We start from the raw sequence: 18,635 nt of genomic DNA on the forward strand, positions 1-18,635 counted from the left end.
CTGATACAATGGAGGGCACAGTGCCACAATCCAGCTGTTGAGATATGAATAAACGACAAGGGGTTATATACAGACAAATTTAAATACTGCTGACTTAGGGGAAATAAAATCACTGAAGCACTGAATGATGCTGGCAGGCTTGAAGCCAAAATCACAATTGCTTTTATTCTGCTCTGACATGGGGTGTAATTGGGTTACAGTGAAAACATTGAAATAATCTTTTTTTTTTTTTTAAGGTGAAGAACACAGAAACACTTCTGACAGTGGTCAGTAGCATGTGAACAACACTAACTATTCATCAAGAATCAGACAGAATCACGGAATCATTGAATATGCTGAGTTGGAAGGGACCAATCAGCATCACAGAATCCAGCTCCTGGCCCTGCACAAGACGCCCCAAGAGTGTCACCATGTGCCTGAGAGCACTGTCCAAACACTTCTTGAACTCTGCCAGCCTCGGTGTTGTGACCACTTCCCTCAGGAGCCCATTCCAGTGCCCAACTACCCTCTGGGTGGAAGAACCTTTTCTGACACAACTTCAGGCCATTCCCTTGGCTCCTGTCACTGGTCATCAGACAGAAGAGATGAGTGCCTGCCCCTCCTCTTCCCCTCATGAGGAAGTTGTAACTGCAGTGAGGTCTCCCCTCAGTCTGCTCCAGGAGGAACAATCCAAGTGACCTCAGCTGTTCCTCATACAGATTCCCCTCCATATCTTTCATGTGGTCCCTCCTTCACCATTTTCATGGCTCCCCTCTGGGTACTCTCTAATAGCTCAATATCTTCATATTGTGGTGCCCAATACTTGAGGTGGGGCCGCCCCAGTGCAGAGCAGAGCAGGACAATCCCCTCCCTTGCCCAGCTGGTGATGCTGTCCCTGATGCCCTCCAGGACAGGGCTGGCCCTCCCAGCTGTCAGGGCACTGCTCGCTCATGTTCTACTGTCCACAGACCAGGACCCCCAGGTCCCTTCCCACAGCACTTCTCTCCAGCCTCTCATTCCCCAACAACAACCAGGGCTGTCCCTAACTCTGACTGTGACTCTGACTGGCCTTCCAGACACTCAGATAACCACTGATCATTACAGTCAGGGGCATTACAGTTCATTCCAGTAAAATACTTAAAGCAGCAAAACAAATCCTCTAGAACTGGTGTCCAAATAATACTATATTTTTTTTTCTTTTTTGTCTTTTTTTTAACTTTGGATTAAGCAACAAAGTAAATAGTAAAATGCCAGAATGTATAAATTGGTTTACCAGTGATGGCAGCCCCAAACTTTCTAAAGGGAAATATGAACTGAAAGCACTTCCCCCGCCTTGGGGATGGGGCTGTGGTTGGTCCCACAGCCCCTCTGGGCTGCTCCTGCTGCCTCTCCCTTCTCCCTGCCCCAGCACAGGCCGTTCCCTGGGCTGCAGCCCTTCAGTGGGGAGCTGTACAGCACAGGCAGCTGGCACAGCTCCCTGGGATAAGCAGGAAAGCAGCAGATGGCTGAGACAGGAAATAGTGCCGAGACTGGAAAGGAATTTCTTCATTTCAAAGCCTTTGGCCTTTACAGTGCTTGGAATGGATTTGGAGGGTAGCTGCAATTCTATCTTTAGTTGTCTGGTTTGGGGATGCTTGGTTTTGCCAATCTCACACAGCACCAGGCACTATGTGCAGGAGACAAGGCAGGTCCAGCTGTATCATCTGTTGGAGCCAATCCACCACTGCAAGTGACAACTTCCAAGTATTTCATGTTGACATTTACTTGGCTCATGCTATCTTACCATTAACACACTTCTGGAGCCTCCTTGGGGGACACACAAGACAACAAAAATGCCTTTAAAACACCTGCTTCAGCCATAAAATTTCATTAACTAGGGATGAGCTTTTGTCATTGGGCAACACTGGCCATTTCTTTGTGCCTACACTGTGCCCTTGGCTCTGCAGCCCGTCAGACTGAGTGGCTCATCCTGGGTTGCCTGGTGGCACTGCTTTTACCCTTGCCAGTACTTGCAGAAGGTGTTGAATTCCTACCTTCCTCTGCACAGCTATTATTTATTAATGTATTAGACCTTCATTCACTATATATTCTTGGATTTAGCTTTCAGTGAGATACACAGATATTCAGCCTGTTCAGCTAACCACCAAAAGTCAATAAAATGCTGCAACCTGAGGAGGGAGAGAAGTTGCACATTCAAGGGTCTGAATTAAGTCCACACAAAACCACAGTGGTGTATCTTTCCCACTGGGATTGGAATGGTGATTATCCCAAGAGAACTGGTAGGTGAGGGCAGACTTTGTCCTTTTAAGTGTTTAATCTCTCAGAGCCAGAAGGCTGTATATTAAAATGAAAGGTAAGTAGATAAATATTTAAAGAAGACTAGGGAGGGCTATTTTAGATGCTTTGAAAGAGGTGGCAATGTTTTGCTAAGGTGAGAAAGGAGTTGCTGGAGAGATATTTTGGGTTGGTTTGGTGTGGGGTTTTTTTTTGGTTGGTTGGTTGGTTTCTGTTTGTTTGTGGGGTTTTTTTTTGGTTTGGGTTTTTTTTTTCCCCTAGGACAAACTCTGTATCTCTTTGTAGTGTACAGTATTTCCTCAGGGTGGGACGGCACAAAGAGATTAAAAAAAAAAAAAAAAAAAAAAAAAAAAAAACACAAAAAACAGTGGGCAGTTACGAGATAAATTTCTAGGTCTTTTGGCACTGAAAGCCTTGGAGGCAATAAACCCCCATTAAACTGTCTTTTGTGTACATCCCAGGAGAATGTTTTCTCCTTTGGTGTGTTGAATCTGTGTGTTTACTCATGTATTAAAACTGTTGCTTGGTCTGCAGTGTAAAGATAACATAAAATGAATCCTAAGTGCCAGATATAGGTTTACAGGCTGCGATGCTCTCTAGAGCTGTCATCACTTCTGGGTTGTGGTTGTGATGAGATGTAATGTTTTATGCTCTGCAGCTTCTGGACAAAGCCAAGGCTGAAGGGATTTAGAGAAACCAACCAACAGATTCAGGCTAGGAGACTGCTAGAGAAACACACAGCAAGTAATGAGGAATTGCCAAGGAAGAGAAAACATCCAGAGGAACAAGATTGAAAATGTGGGCTATCACCTTGCAAAGGTCATCCTGCCCTGCTGTGTTAAAACCTTGGCTGTGGACTGGAGCTCATGGGGACTTGGGGACCGACACGAGTGGGTCCCAGACTGTCATGGAGAAGAGGAGAGGGAGAAAGACACAGCTCTCAGGGAGGCAGAAACTGATCTCATTCCTCCAGCAAGGACACAGCAGTCACTGTACAGTAGATGAAGTTGTTTTACCTCTGTATTCATAGTGCCAAAATCACTTTGGTGCGGTGGAAAATCATCAGTCTCAGAGCACTATGGCACCCAAGGGTGGCTGTCTTTGATGTGGTCCTACATAACCAAAAGTAACTCAACTTCCCTTGTGATGAAGTTACCTGTGTTGTTGTTACTAGGGTCCCCCTTTACATACTCACAGCCTGGGAGTCTGCAGACTGGAGAAATGAACTTCTGCCCAAGAGATCCTTCTGCTTTGACATGCCATGTCACACATCCCAAAGATGATCTTTACCCCATTTCTTGGGAGGATAAGTGCTCCTGGAAGTGGGACAGGAGCTGGGGTCATCAAAATGGGCTGTGTTGGTGAGCACCATTTGGGCCATGTGACATTTGGGGAAGGAGCAGGGGGGGAGAGGGGTCATTTCCTACTGTGCATACACTTCCTCCTTGTGCTGTGAGCCAGTGGCTGCTTTATGGCAGGGCTTCAGTTGTGATTAATGAGCTATTATCAGCATCGTTAGAAAATCCACCATGGTTGTCACCAAATAACATTCATCTTCTACTCAATTCCTGCTTTTGGCTGTCAGACTTTGGCTTAAAGCAGACACCAAGGTGGAAACATGGGGAAGCAATTGATGGCTTCAATTCAGGGTGCATAAAGAGACCAGTTGCTCTGTGAAAGCCCACCAGTGTGTGTTTGGTATTGATAGCATTAGTGCAAGGTAATTATTATTCCAAGATTGTAAACCTGCTCCAGATTCAATGATATGTCCTGCCAAGGAAATTACTGAGACATTTTGCTTAATAACACTGCACAGGCATTTATTTTCTTAATGAATTTTTAGTATTAGCCTCACAGTTCAGCACTGTCTCAAAAAGCCCCCTTAATTAAAGTTTTGTTAGCACAAGGGGTCCTTGCAATTTCCAGAAAATATTGGACCTATAACTTTTGTAAATTTGTACTTCCTGAAGTCTCCTTCAGCCAAACTCTGGATTTGTGCTGCATGATGTGGTAACCTGTGTAACTCAGGGGAAAGCAGCTTGAGGTGTGGCCTGACATCATCCAGGAGAATTGTGAAGAAAGCAGAGTTAATTACTGGGCTACTGTTAACACAGCTCCAATAGAAACCTCAGAAGTGTCATCTCCCTTGTTTTGGATCCTGCCTCGGTGGAGTGTTTCAGAATTGTGGGAATCACACAACCGCTGCCAGACGGCACTGAGAGGCTGTATATGAAGTTACCACTCAGCTCTCTCTCTGCTAGAATAAATTACTGAGGCACAGTGCTTTAAGTGTTCTTGCAGTCAAATATTAGATTGATACCAGAAAGAAAAGAAAAAAAAATCATGATTTTAAAAAATGTGATTAGAGTCAAGCAGATTCTTTGAATTATTATTGGCCATGCAGCACACAGTTTAGGTATGTCTTCATCAGCAGTAGGATTTAGATATTTTGAGTGTGGACGTGTTGAATAAAGGCAATTTTTTCATCTTGGCACCAAGCTCTATAGAAGCCAGGGGCTCACTCTGCATGTAGACCTATCTGTGCATCACTCTTCTTCCTTTCTTCCATCATTACCGGCAAGACAGTAGAGATCTTAACTCAGCTTGAAACTCCTCACCACAAATACTTGCACTAGAGAGGATTGCAGAGGCAGCAGAACACGGAGCTTGCATAAGGTTGCCTGCCACTTTCTGGCTTTAAATAGTTTTCAGGTCCCCTTAGCAACTGGGTTTTGCATGTGCAACAAAGTCCTTTTCATGAGTGCTAATCATCAGATGTTGGTGCCCATGCTGGAGAGTTAACACTAATACCCTCTTCATGCTGTAGCTGTTATTCAGAGATTTGCTCACATTATATGATCCTTTCTTAAACATTTCCTTGGAGGTGAATGGAAGGTTTTACTTTAGAAATAATTCTGTTGTTTACTTTTCCCTTAGTTTGCTCTAGCTTTGAAAACAGACACAATTTCAAGGCAGCACTGGTAACTGATGGGAAACTTTCCTCCATTAGTTTGTGGTGGGATGCTGTCCCACAAACCCATGAAATGATCCCCATTGTTTATTGAATCACCACATTTTAAATGAATTGATTATTTAATCACCACATTTTAAATTAACATAAAACTTCATCCACTTATAAGTAGCTCTTTTCAGCAGCTAGTGGCCTCCTTCACTGTTACTTCATGGTAAAACCACTGTGTTACCCGACAATTTGATCCAGAGCTTGATTTTGCCAAAAGTAGCCTGAGACCTCCTATTTTTCTAAGACTTTTCTCTCTCTAGGTTAAGGTAAAATATTCTTTCTAGTCTTTAACTGTCAGTTGCCTCCTAGAACAACTGCCAATTTTTTTCAGAGAATTAGTTAATGATAGCAAGGAGGAAAGTATACAATGCTATCTGATATTCTCCTCCAAAGGAGCAATGAGGCATCTTAGGTTTTTGACCTTGACTTTAAAATGGTTTTGTAATTATGCCTTCTTAAAACAGTGGGTTTTAAAGTCTGCTCATCATCACTGGCTGAGTGGGAGAAGGAATCTTGTCATTCATGATGGCTGATAACTCGCTTGCCAGATCAAAATTAAGAATAACCTTTCACCAGCAGCTCTAGCACAGACATCATCCTTTCTGACTTCTCAGTGGGTACCAATGAGATTACAGCCAGATTTCACATGACAACCAAAAATATCCCCAGCAGTCTGTTAAAATTTAACTCCCCCAAAAGATTACATCCTCACAAGCTCTGCAGCTTGCTGTAGTTCAGCTGATCAATGGAGCTGAATCATATGCTTTATGTTTTTCAAAGTTTTCAGAAATCTCAATTGGAAAAGAATTTGTGCTGCAAACAGGGAATGATGTGTCATGGTGCAACATCCAGCACAGATTGCATGGTAAAATCTTTGCAGGATTAAAGCCCCAGGCCATCAGAACAGATACTGTAAAATTCAAAAATAATTCTTCTAATAAAACCATAGCTAAATCCTGTCTGCTTCCCTTCCCTGAGCTTTTCATTGTTCACAGTAGGTTTCTCCTGTTGGAAAACATAAAACTACAGCATTAGCTAAAGGCACCTCAATTTATTGCCTATATTCGAAGCCATTGCAATGAAAAGGGTTTTTTTACAGTTGTAAGATCTCTCTTTAAGACATCCCCCAATCACTAGAGACATGGGTACTCAGAATTGGTGGGGTTCCTGAGCTGACAGCAGATAGGCTGAAAAAAAAGAGAGAAAACTTCAAAGAAGAATAATCATCAACTTTGAACGTCTTGAGTTCAGTGCACAGTGACAGTAGGTTTGGGGCCATCTTCCCCAAAGAGGGAAATTACCAAAGATCAAAAGTGCTTAGGTCATTGAAGTGTGAAGATTTTCACATGAAACAGTTTGGCTTTGGGCTTTGCTCTCTGACTGTCACCATTTCTCTATGCTTCTGTCTTTCATCACTGCCCTGTTTTTTTCTTCCCTTCTTGGGCTCATGCTTTGAGCTCTGTCTTTTCACTATTAAAGTCATCAAGAGTTTTGCCAGTAATTTCTATAAGCATAAAATCAAGCTCTTAATTTTCTTTCATACTCTTTCTTAGGTTTCCCCAATGTTTCTTTCTAGGTTTCATTCCCCAAAGCACAGGTGTTCATTCTGTCTTTCTTTTGCCTTTTTTTTTTTTTGGCTAAAGATTAAAAACACTTAAATAATTTGATTTGCCTGGTTTCCTCAAGCATTCTTGGAAATTTTCTTTAGGATAGGGGTGAGGATCAAGGTAGTTTAAATTTCATCTCTACTTGAAATAGCAAGCCAATGTCTGTAAGATGTTTAGTTGCCAGAAAATAAATTCAGAATACACATGCGTGTGCTCACTCCCACATACAAACTCTCTTGAAAGTAATTTGTTATTCATGTTTAGAAATAATTAAATAATTTCTAGTTGCTCGCATCCAGGCCCTGTGAACAATGCTTGCAGTTAAAGCTGCTAAATTAAACCATCCTGACTCCATAATGCTGGTACATCAAGCAGATGTGTTCCGGAGTACTACCCACTGCCTCGATACCTCCTGAATAGCTGCACATAAAGAGAGAACATTCACATAACACTGTCTATAAATATAGCAGCCAGAATACACTCCAGAGATGCTGTGAGGGCTCCAAAGTTAAGTTTAGTTTGAGGTTTTGAGCTCAAATCAGAGCTAAAACTGATGTTATAATGATTGAATACACTTTCCAGATTTAACATCTTCGCAACCCTATTTAATTTCCTGTAATATTTTTAGCTCACATGAAAAGATGTTCTCCCTATTCATCAAAAATTATTTTAAACCTGACAGGGGGAAAATTAAGTTACTGATGTCTGCTTCCTTTATTTAGTACTTTTCACTTACATCCTGTGCTCTCACATCAGTTTTTTTACATCGGTTCCGGGAACTGGGGAGAAGAACTGGTCAGCAAAATTGTAGGAATTTCAGGAAGATAGAATAAGGAGACAGATATGCAACTTGGACCTGAAGTTATACTGAGTAAGTTTGGTGATGATACTAAATTGGAAGGAGCTGTTGACTCCCTTGAGGGCAGAGAGACCTCAACCAAGCAGAGACATGAGCAATCACCAACCAAATGAAGTTTGGCAAGAGCAGGTTCTGGATGCTGCGCCTGAGACAAGGCACCTCTGGTTGTGTGGACAGACTGGGGAATGGGAGGCTGGAGAGCAGTGCTGTGGGAAGGGACCTCAGGTCCTGGTTGACAGAAAGCTGAACATGAGCCAGCAGTGCCCTGGCAACCAGGAGAGACATCCCTGTTCTTAGGGGCATCAGAAACAGCATCATCAGCCAGGCAAGGGAGGGGATTGTCCTGCTCTGCTCTGCATAGGGTGGCCTCACCTCAAGTCCTGTGTGCTGTTTTGGGTGACACAATTAAAAAAAACACTTTGAGCTATTAGAGAGCATCCAGAGGAGGCCATGAGGTGGTGAAGGGCCTTGAGGTGAAGCCATCAAAGATGTAGCTGAGGTCACTTGGATTATTCAGCCTGGAGAAGAGGAGACTGAGGGAAGTTCCTTCCTTGTGAGGGGAGAAGAAGGGGCAGACACCGACCACTTCTCTCAAGTGACAAGTGACAGGGCCTGAGTGAGTGGCCTCAAGCTGTGCCAGGGCACGTTTAGGCCGGATAATACGAAAAGATTCTTCACCCAGAGAGTGGCTGGGCGCTGGAACAGGCTCCTGAGGGAAGTCTGACCACCAAGCCTGAGAGAGTGCAAGAAGCACTGGGACAATTCTCTCAGGCACATGGTGGGATTCTCATGGTCCCCTGTGCAAGGCCAGAAGCTGGATTCTGTGATGTTGATGGGTTCCTTCCAACTCAGCATACTCTATAATTCTCTGATCTTTCTGGACTTATTTCATTGGTCTTCCACTGCATGTGCTGGAGCTACAACCCCTTCAGCACCTCTGACCCTTTATAGTCAAGCTCCAGGATATGAAGATGGGGGTCCTCTGTTTTGTTGCACAGGCTACAGGGACCAACAGCTTCAGCCACATGCAATTACTTAAATTTAAGTATTTTCTGCAGGTGATATCAGAGACAATCTACTTATGCACTGCATTCACCAGAACAATTACAGTTACCTCTACAATGAGCCTGAGACATTGAAAAAAATGGTCTGTACTGAAGACCAAGTGTTTCAAGAGTGAGACACTATTTTTTTCTTGCTATAATAAAATAACTCCCAGGTTAGCCTAAGAAATGGACGATGCCTTATATTCTAGGAAAAAGAAAAGAAAATATCCATGCCTAAGCCAATGCTTGATGCCAGAGTGAAATGAAGAGATATCCCTCCCTGATTCCAAATCTGGTGCTTGGCTTAAATCAGGCTGTGGAAGTAAGATGTAGGAAGTGTGTCATCCTGTGCATCAAAGACTTCCTGGAATTTATTGCATTTCTGCTCAAGCTGGCATTACTTTCCTTAAATGGTGGCCTTTGTATATGTATTGCTTCTAAGAAACAAAAAATACAAATATGGAACAGGTTTCATTGGGATGTAGAAATACCTGATACCAGGCTACAATGACAATGGGAGCAGATTAACTATGAAAACACAGGACTTTTTTCTCCCTTCATATTAATTAATTGATTCTTAGTATAAAAAATTCCACTTTGGCTACATTTGTCTTAATGTCCTTGATAGACTCATTAATTCTGAAATTCTCACACTAAAACACTGTACAATTAAGTCAGAGGTACTTACAAGTAACTGTAATAGTATGGCTTGCTATTTTACCAGATCTGGTGCTCCAACTTTAAGCTAAGGTTTTAAGGGGCCACAGTTAATTTAATTTTTACTCACTGGGATTGAAATCCCATCACAGAGTAACTTGAGGGATGTCAATGTAAATTTGACAGCTTGGTGAAAACTGGGCAATAGATTCACTTGGCCTGAACTTCCCATAAACCCAGTATTGCCCAGGTGATGAGATCCAGCCCACACAGGTGAGAGTGGGGTAGAGTTAAGGTTATCTGAATCTTTCCAGTTTAATATTTCAAGTTTTCTCAGTTCCCATTGGGCACCAGTGACAGAGAAGAACTTCTTGTAGGTTGAGTGGATAAGGGGAGAGGAGAACCTGAGGGGGCAGGCAGAAGCATATAAACCACAGCAATGCATGCTGACTAAAGTGGGAACTGATAGCTCCCGAAAGAATAGTGATATGTTTCATATATACCTATGAAACAAATGTGGATTTTTATGTGTGCATCCTAGAAAATTAATCCATACTTTATTTGTTCTGAGCTGAATGGAGGTAATTATGGAAATTCATGCATGCAAAAAATGTCTGATCTGATGCACTGCTACCTTATCAATTAGGAGCATTGTGTAACTCCAGTCTAGCTAACTTGCTGTACCATAAAAGCAAGTGGAGAGGAGCCAATAACCCCTGAATTCAATCTGGTTTTAGCTGTTATTTCTTGTTTTTTCTTCTTTTATCATCTAACTCATGAAGTTTGGATCTGTGGGCCATCAACTGACTGATTGGGATTGCTGCTAAATTAGCCGATGAAGTCATTGCTGGATCTAATGGTTGCAATTTAAACCCTGCTTTTGAGCAGATAATGGAAAGGTTAATGCTGTAATAAAGGATGAAGAGACAGACGTGTAATTTATTCCTTCCTCTGTAAACTAGGGTACTAATAAAAAACTGTGCTGGAAATAAATAAACATGTTAAAATAAATAAATAGATAGATAAATAGATCAATAGATAAATAAATAAATTAGTAGAACAGGAAAACCAAAACTGCTTCCTGGAGGTGAGAAAACATCTCCAGATGACTGTATTTTCCAGCGTAAAGAACTTCCACAGCTTAAATAATTACAGAAAGGACAACACTGATGTGAGTTTAAGCAGTGGAGCAGGGTTGAAAGATGCAACAGAATGCACAAAATTATGACTGCATTATTAATTTCTACTGTGCAGGCTCAAGGGAAAAGCTGCTCCTGCTTTTGTGCACAGTGTGACATTTCTTGAATAAAGACAGTGACTCAAAATTCCTGGCAAAACAGTATTTCCCACACTTTTGTATTCTTCTGTCCTGTGAAGGAAAGAACATAATGATCCATTCTGGAAGAAGGAGCACAAGTTCTCTCAAGAGTCTGAAGAGTGAAATATTTCTTAGCCTGCCCCATAACTCCAGTAATGATGTGTGCAGAACTTAATTACACGCTTTCTATTGTGGGCATGTTGAATCACTTGTGTTAGATAAACAGCATCCACAGCCACATTACATCTGTTTAGTGTACACTTAAAGGAGGCACCTTGAGATGTATCTAATAACTTTACAAGCATCTGAGTACAGCCATGTGCTTTTTTCTAAATGTTACAGTGACCAAAATAGTGCCAGTAATTTAATGTGAAGCATTCACCATGAAACCCTTTCAAATTTTGTTCTTGTGAGTAATTAGCTTTATCATTAGACTCAGTACAGCATCCCCAGAATTCAAATTACTTAAATCCTGGTAGTTACCAGCCCTTATAATTTTACTGGCATTTCAGTACTTGTTGGATTGTTTTGTTGTGTTGGTGGGGGGTTTTTTGTTTGTTTGGGTTTGTTTGTTTGTTTGGGTTTTTTTGTTTTGTTTTTGTTTTGTTTTGTTTTGTTTTTCCCTAGCTATAACTGTGCTTCACAGGAGAAACTAAGGTTTTTTTCATTGGAAACTCTTACTTTTATAGTTGTCTTGTCTGTGGAAAAACAGTAGAAGTCATCCACACTCGAGTGTAAAAATGGTACAAGATGGTATTTTTTAAGAACAACTCATTATTAATTTTGTCTCCCCAGATGAACTGCCTGGGACTGGCTCCTTAATTTCCTGTTTAAAAAGAATATGGACTACTTTGAGTACAGACCAGAATTCTGAAGCTTTTGGGGACTACTGCTGCTGTTAAGCAGTAGAACAATCAATATGCAATCAGTCATGATCATCTTGATCAAGAATGCTCAGAAAACACTCCTGAAACAGTTAGAGCCTGTGAGGTAAATAATTAATCAGTGTTGAGAACATCTTCAGGCCACATTATGCCAAATACAAATGTATAGCCAGTGCTGTAGGTAGCCAAGCCTAAGATCCCTGTTTAGTCACAGAACTGAGGTACTGGAGGGATGTCTCAGTCAGTAGGTCTTTCACCCAGGAAAGAGTTCCAGCCTAGTGCTCACTTACTAATGTTTTCTGTAGCCACATGACAAGTGCAACTCTCTATCCCTGGATATGTCCTGGTGGGACACAAGGGGAGAAAAACCTGGTTTTTCACACCCTTTAGATACCTGTGTCAACCATCATGGTTGTCTGGGAGGTCAATATAAAACCCAGGCCTGAAATTCATTCCTCTGCAGCAGTCTTAATTTTACAGATAAAGGGAAAAGCTCTACGTGTCTGATGCAAACCTTCTCCATCACGCCAGTATTCAGAACTGGCAGAGGCACTGCAAGCTGTGGGTAGAACACCAGTATTGTCACTTTCTGGTCATCTGCATGGGACGAGATTCAAGGTGTGATTTGGATATTCAATTCAGGCACCCAAATATCTTAGTGTGTACAGATGATTTAAGTGTCTGCTGTCCCTCTGATGTAGCTGGTACTGCCTGTGGAGCTCAGAAGTCTGTTCAGCTCACTGAGTGAGCTTCAGTGGCTGTCTGGCTGGTCACATCTGCCATGCTATGCCTGAAATGGATTTGACTCTCCACCCTTATTGATTCATTATTATGCTGAATCTCCAGCCACTCTGCACTGATACCACAACAGAAGGTGGCAATGCTTGAATTAAGAATAGGAATTCCTGTTCATATGGATGTCAAGTAAGAATAGGAAAGTTATGTCAAGAATGTGTCTTACTGTGCCCAGTATTCCTCTGTTACAGACAACTTTCCTTCTGTAAAACCAGCTGTTCCATCTAGGAGACACACAAAGATTCCTGGTTTTTGAGGATACAAACATGTTAGTCCTAGCAGAGTTTCTTAGCACAGACTTAACTGCTTTGCTGGATTGTACTCTGCATGCAGGACTTCTCATTACTGCATTTTTTTCTATTTTTCTAAATTTACCTTGCATATGCTGAAGTCTCTGCCATTTCAATTTACTTATTCAGCTCAATAGATTCCTTTCTTCTAATAAAAGGAACAGTAACTCCTTCCATATTGCCATTTTTCCCTGAGTATTTGATAGAATTGTCATTGTTTGAATCTGTCAGGTTAAACAGGGATAATACAATCTGAGACATTAATGAGGCAGTTGAGCAAAAGGACCATCATACATTGTGTTAAGAAGCATTGTTGCAGATGCTGCTGAAACATTTCAGGAGCAAAATCGGACAGGTCTGGAAAAGACAGATAACCTCCTCCAAAGACTTCAACTTCAGGCGTCAAATGAAATGTTACATGCTTACAGATGATCTTTCTGAATTTTGAATGCTGATTAATCGTTTATGGTAATGCAAACCAGCAGAAATACTTTAAAACATCTTCAGATGGTACAATAGGTACAAATACTGTGTGCAAATGATACCATTCAGTGGTGTAAATCAGAGTCCTGATGATACAATGACCTCCAAAGAGCTTATCCAAAGTTCACCACCAGTGAGGTTGTGATCCATTTGCCATGCTAACACAACTAATTTGCTAATTAATGTGAACTGGAGATGGGAAAGGAGCACAAATAACCTGTCTGTACCCCACACTTCAGCTGTTGCTGTGTTAGCCTCAACGCTTCATCAGCACCAGCTCTTTCCTGTGGAAAAGCAGATCTTACAGAAATTCCACATAACACAGCCTCTGTAAGCACCTTTGCTGAAACACTTAAAAGTTATTGCCATATTCTCATCAGTTTAAAGGCAAGCTGTTGGAAAAAACACTATTATAAAGAGATTTACCTTTAAATGTCTGATCATCCCCCTCACATTTCTATCCAGACCCCATATCTTGTTATGCATTAAACCATCAAGGCAGCAGCTGACATTTTAGGGTCAAAATCCACTTTTTGTCCCTCTTTTATCTTCCCAATAAATAGATATTAAAAAAAAAAAAAAAAAAAAAAAAAAGCTCCCAGTGTTCATATAGAACTCTCAGAGAAGATAAGCCTTCAAAGATATTTTGAAAGGCAGGTATTAAAAGACAGAAGACCTGTGGCAGTGGCTTAATTGGTGTGAGGGAGTGGTTTCATTTCTGCACTGGGAGAAGGGGTATGGCATCAAGGATTTGGCCATCTGGGGAAGGTGTGATTGGGAGACTGTGCTCAAGCTCCCATCCCAAAGGGATTTTCATCCATGACACTGTGCTCAGGGCCAGGCCTCTGAACTTACTCTTGGAGCCATCTCCTTCAAAACCACAAAAAATCTGGGGCTTGGGGCATGTGCACTGTGAGACTCCATACAGGGCTGGAAGCATGCAACAGAACCTCAGGGAGGAGCATCTGTTCCCCCCTGGAGAGAAAGTGGAGTTGCATCGTGGTGTCCATCATTGCTGGGTAAAGGCTCATCCCTTGGGATCAGACCGAGATAAGGCTCTGCACTGATATGCTTAAAAATGGCTATTTTATCTGAGATGATCTAGACCCTCTGAGACATTCCCAGTTCTGTTCTAGGCAGATACTTAAGAATATTCTGCATTCAGCTGCTTTCCCCTGGCTTCCAGCTACTGCCATTTTCTGGGGTGTTATTCTGGAAGGGAGCCAGAGCTGTGATCCTGACTGATCATGAGTGCCAAACTACAACCTGCTCTGGAGCACAAGCAGAGGTGAAGAGTCTGGTGTAAGAAAAGGTTTATAGGAACAGCATCAAATCAAACTGGATTAAAGTCTGGTTTAATTTCCAGTGAAATTTGGTCTATTAATGCAGTATTTGGCCTGTGTCAATCTGCATTTCCAAGAAAATGCATTCCTCTACACAGCTCCTTTGACATGAAGTTTAGCCTTTGCATCTTTTAGCACAGATCCTTTCTCCTCTTCTCTCCTTGTGGATAAAGTGAAGGCAGCTCATCCTCTTTGCACTCTGCACAGTAAGAAATCCTTCCCTGACTGATGTGAGTTTGTTTTGCTGGATCTGTGAATGGGTCAGACCAGATTATTAAGAAAAGCTGATGTGCAGTGTTCTCAAATAATCTAAGTTGCAGTAATGACTCTGAACTCTTCACTTACAGAAAAAAAAATAAAAAAGTCTTCCTGGGTTTTAAAAAAACCCAACAACTGGATGGTTCAAAGCAAAGATCTGTGACCTTTGTCTGATATTCTCCAGGTCAGGCAGTGATTAAATTCTATGTGGAAAAGATCTATCTTCCATTCTAGCTGCAATACTTCATGCTTTTAGCTGGAAAAAGCCCGGAGTGAAGTGTCCTGTGTCACAAGCACGACTGTGATCACCTTAGGTGCAAAATGATAGAACTCATTGTAGAGTTAATGCCAGAAAATCCAGACATCCTAGCTAATCTGAGAGAACTGAGCCATATGTCTGGCTCCACAGGAGCTGCTTTATCAGGACATCCTTCATTGCCCCTAATGGAATGTTTCCTGGACCTGGAGTGTACTGGCAGTGTTGTTGTGGGGTGCAGGTCATGTGCAGCCATGCACCTCTTCCTTACACTGCTGCAAATCTTTGACCAGGCTAAAAGGTTCATTGGGAATGGCACCATGCAGCTTTACTTCTGGATGTCCCACTCCAAGTGAGAACTGAGATCCTTGCAGAAAGTGCTCATGCTCTCACGTAAGGGTGACTGTGTGATGTTCGAGAAGGCACAGGCGAAGAAGATACAGTCCCAGCTGGAAATTGTTGGCAGTCCCACATGGCTGAAATGCTACATTGGATTGGAATTACTGGCATTTTTGAAAGTATGGGGTTTGCAATGTATGGTCAAAAATAGAAAAAAAACCCAAACAAAACAAAACCAAAAAAACAGCTATCAATGCTCCCAAACGGGTTGAAGTCCTGCATGAAGAGCAAAGATTCTCTTTTCAGTTCATTGTAAGAATCTGTCTGACCACCAAATTATTATTATCAATTTCCTACCTAGTAACTGTATTAGAGACTACAGAGGCTTCTTCTGGACCTATTAGAAATTCACTTTCAGTTATGCCACCTTTGGAGGACCTAATACATTTGGTGTCTGTGCCTACGAGAAAAAGGAGTTTGGTCAGGTGGCAGAAAGTGTGGGTGGGCTCTTTGGCTGGGTTTTTCCATTTGTTTTCTCTGTCTGCTACAGTCTTTTGATGTTTATTGATTTCAAATGGGAAGGTAGAAAATATCAAAACACTGTGTTCAATCAAGACAGAAGTCACAACTGTGGCTTCAGAAGTTACTCTCATTTGCATTTTTTTTTGAGATTTCTAAAACTTTATTCAGACGGTATAACTCATCCCCCTCCTTCCTAAAGAAACAAGGACAGTTTTGTGGGGGAGATCAGTGTATCTGCCTGTGAGACATCCTAAGTCTCATGTGCCCCTGAGATTTTGTCATGTTTGGGAGTAGACTCCTAGATCTTTTGTCCCTCAGGACACAGCAGTCTTGGTGACATTTAAAAAGGTATCTTCCTAGAAATTTTTCTCCAGATGTTTAAGCATTGATGTGGATGATCCCTAGTCTTACCTTAGGTTCTTTCTATTACCTAAATTCACTTCTTTACAGATTTTGCTGAAGTCTGGGCATTTGACTACTCAGTTACAGGATGGCTTTCAAAGGTCTAGCACTTTTATTTTGCAAAATTTAGCAGAAATCAATGTAGCAATCTTATAGTTTACCTTCAAATGGCTTCATGCAAGTTTTTTAATGTCTTTTGGAGAATGCCCTGTCAGAAGCATTTCTGAAACTCATTTGATTTTTGGTTTTTGCAGCTGGGGCTGCTGGGTGATGTGGTTTGGCCCCATGCTCTCCCTGCTCTGCTGCACTGCATGGCTCACCATGTTCCATAGTCTGGGTGTCTCAACTCAGCAGCTTGCTGCCGGCCAGAGATAAGCTCATGGATAGGTATTCTGGTCATGGCACATAAAAGCCCCAAACAACAGTTCAGTGTGTTGTCCTTCACCTATTATATAAATAGAATTTAAAACCACTAATGAAGCAATTCAGGATATTTAGTTGCAAGCCAGAAGCTTTCCCATCCTTATTCAAGCTCTAGGGGAATAGGAGACATCTAACCCCTTTGGTAGCTGATGCTGTCATTGCCTCTCCTTTGCTTCTGCCATCTGTTCTCCGCTCAGTCGCCCATGTGAGAAGATGCCTTGGTCTCTCCCAGTAACTTACATATGCCAAGAATTTCAGAGCGCTTTTAACACTTGTCCCAGAAGGGAAATAGGATTTTGGTATGAGACTCTTGTCTTCTAAGCTGGGAAAAAAACAGGCAGGGAAACGTAGTGCTCTGGGCTGTTTTGCAGTCTCATACCAGCAAACCTGGGAAATGCGTCAGGCCATTCTTCTGAAATGTCCCTTGAAGCAGAAAATACAGATTGATGGTGTCTGTGCTGTCTGACATTGCTGACCCAAAATGTACCAGCGTGCCAGACCCCCTGAGAAAAATGGCAAGGATGGTCAACAGGGCTCAGAAGAAAAAGGATTTTAGGACCGGGCCCGAAAAAAAACTGAGATAAGGGAGTTTTAACCTGGTTTGGCTAGTACATGGAGAAGAAAGAGGAACCATCTAATATAAAATCTGTTCTTTTGAACCCTAAATGCCCTGCTGTGAAACGCAGCTTTCCTCTCCCAGGTCTTGATTTTAAAAGCTTTCCAGACTCGTGGAAACAGCAGTGAAGCCCATTCAGAGGCAATCCTGCCAATGAGAGCCCAAGGTCATAAAAAAACAGTCATGAGTAAGGGTTTGGGCTTTTCTGCCTCAGCTTCCTGCTGTGCCAGGGATAATGTCTTCTGTCACCAATGGACAAGTGTCATTCTGGGCAACCACCTCATCACCTGCCAGGTCAGCTTGTATGCCAGGTAGACCAGGGCTCTTTTGGGGACCTTTCCTTACTTCCTAGGGTTTCCCTCAGCATCGATGAAGGACTTTTTTTCTGCCTCTGCCATTGCAGCAGAGCAAGAGTGCAATACAGCTTACTGAGCATGGCATTTCTACCCAGTCCTTGCTGTATAATGGCACTAGGACAGGGATTTCTATGTGGAGCTGTGTTTGTGCACCCCAGGAAATCCATGGATGCAAAGAAAGAGGAACCTTAGAACAACCCTTCTGCAGGACTTGTTGCTTTTTCTCTTCCAGGACCTCCACTAAGTTTCTCAGCACTTTCCCCTGCATCCCCTGCCCTATTGTAGCCTCACAAAATGTTTGGATTTTTCCTGTCACTCCTATCTCAGTACTGAACTCTGGCCTATTGCTTGGAAGTGCAGAGATTCAAGAATCTAAATATTAAACAGTGAGTATTCCCTGGTCTGTGGAAATCAGGCATGCATTCCCTTCTCTCTGAAGAGCTGTTCTCAAATATTTGGTAATGTCATTTTTTTTAGTGTTAAAAACCCTGACTCAAGTTTCTCATTAGCAACCATAAAGCGATCAGTGCAAGATACTGCAGATGTTCTGTGAAAAATGAAGTTTGGAAGAAGAGAAAAAGATGGTGGGTAGGAATATAGAGAAGCTGAAAGAACTGTGAGAAAAGATACATTTTTAATCTTTATGGGTAAAAGCCAATAGCTGAAGAAGATAAGGTTGTTCCAATATGAAATTTGGGAAACTGTGTGGGAATCAGGGTTTCATGGAACCATATTGCTTTGGATACCCTAAACCAAAAATTTAGCAGAACACTGCCAGATTTTCCTTACATATCACAATCTTAGAGAATTCCATTAGCATTTACCAGGTGGCGGAGCATAATGAAGCCAGAGCACGAGCTTTAAGGGAAGAAAATAAAATACCAA

General features: G+C 42.0%; 1 protein-coding gene across 3 annotated transcripts in view; it reads left to right on the top strand.

Moving 5' to 3' along the window:
- Window positions 1-18,635, top strand: part of KCNQ3 (potassium voltage-gated channel subfamily Q member 3) — a 198,238-nt gene that overhangs the window by 139,338 nt on the left and 40,265 nt on the right. Inside the window, exon 1 of one of the 3 annotated variants that reach the window (XM_040079495.1) lies at window positions 11,649-11,773. The exons of the other annotated variants lie outside the window; for them this stretch is intronic. Coding sequence (XP_039935429.1) covers window positions 11,703-11,773 — 71 coding nt within the window. The 5' untranslated portion in view covers window positions 11,649-11,702. Of the gene's footprint in view, window positions 1-11,648; window positions 11,774-18,635 lie in introns of those variants that run through there. 3 annotated transcript variants of the gene reach the window in all.

This window comes from Hirundo rustica, chromosome 1 (assembly GCF_015227805.2).
Source record: "Hirundo rustica isolate bHirRus1 chromosome 1, bHirRus1.pri.v3, whole genome shotgun sequence".
Lineage (NCBI taxonomy): Eukaryota > Metazoa > Chordata > Aves > Passeriformes > Hirundinidae > Hirundo > Hirundo rustica.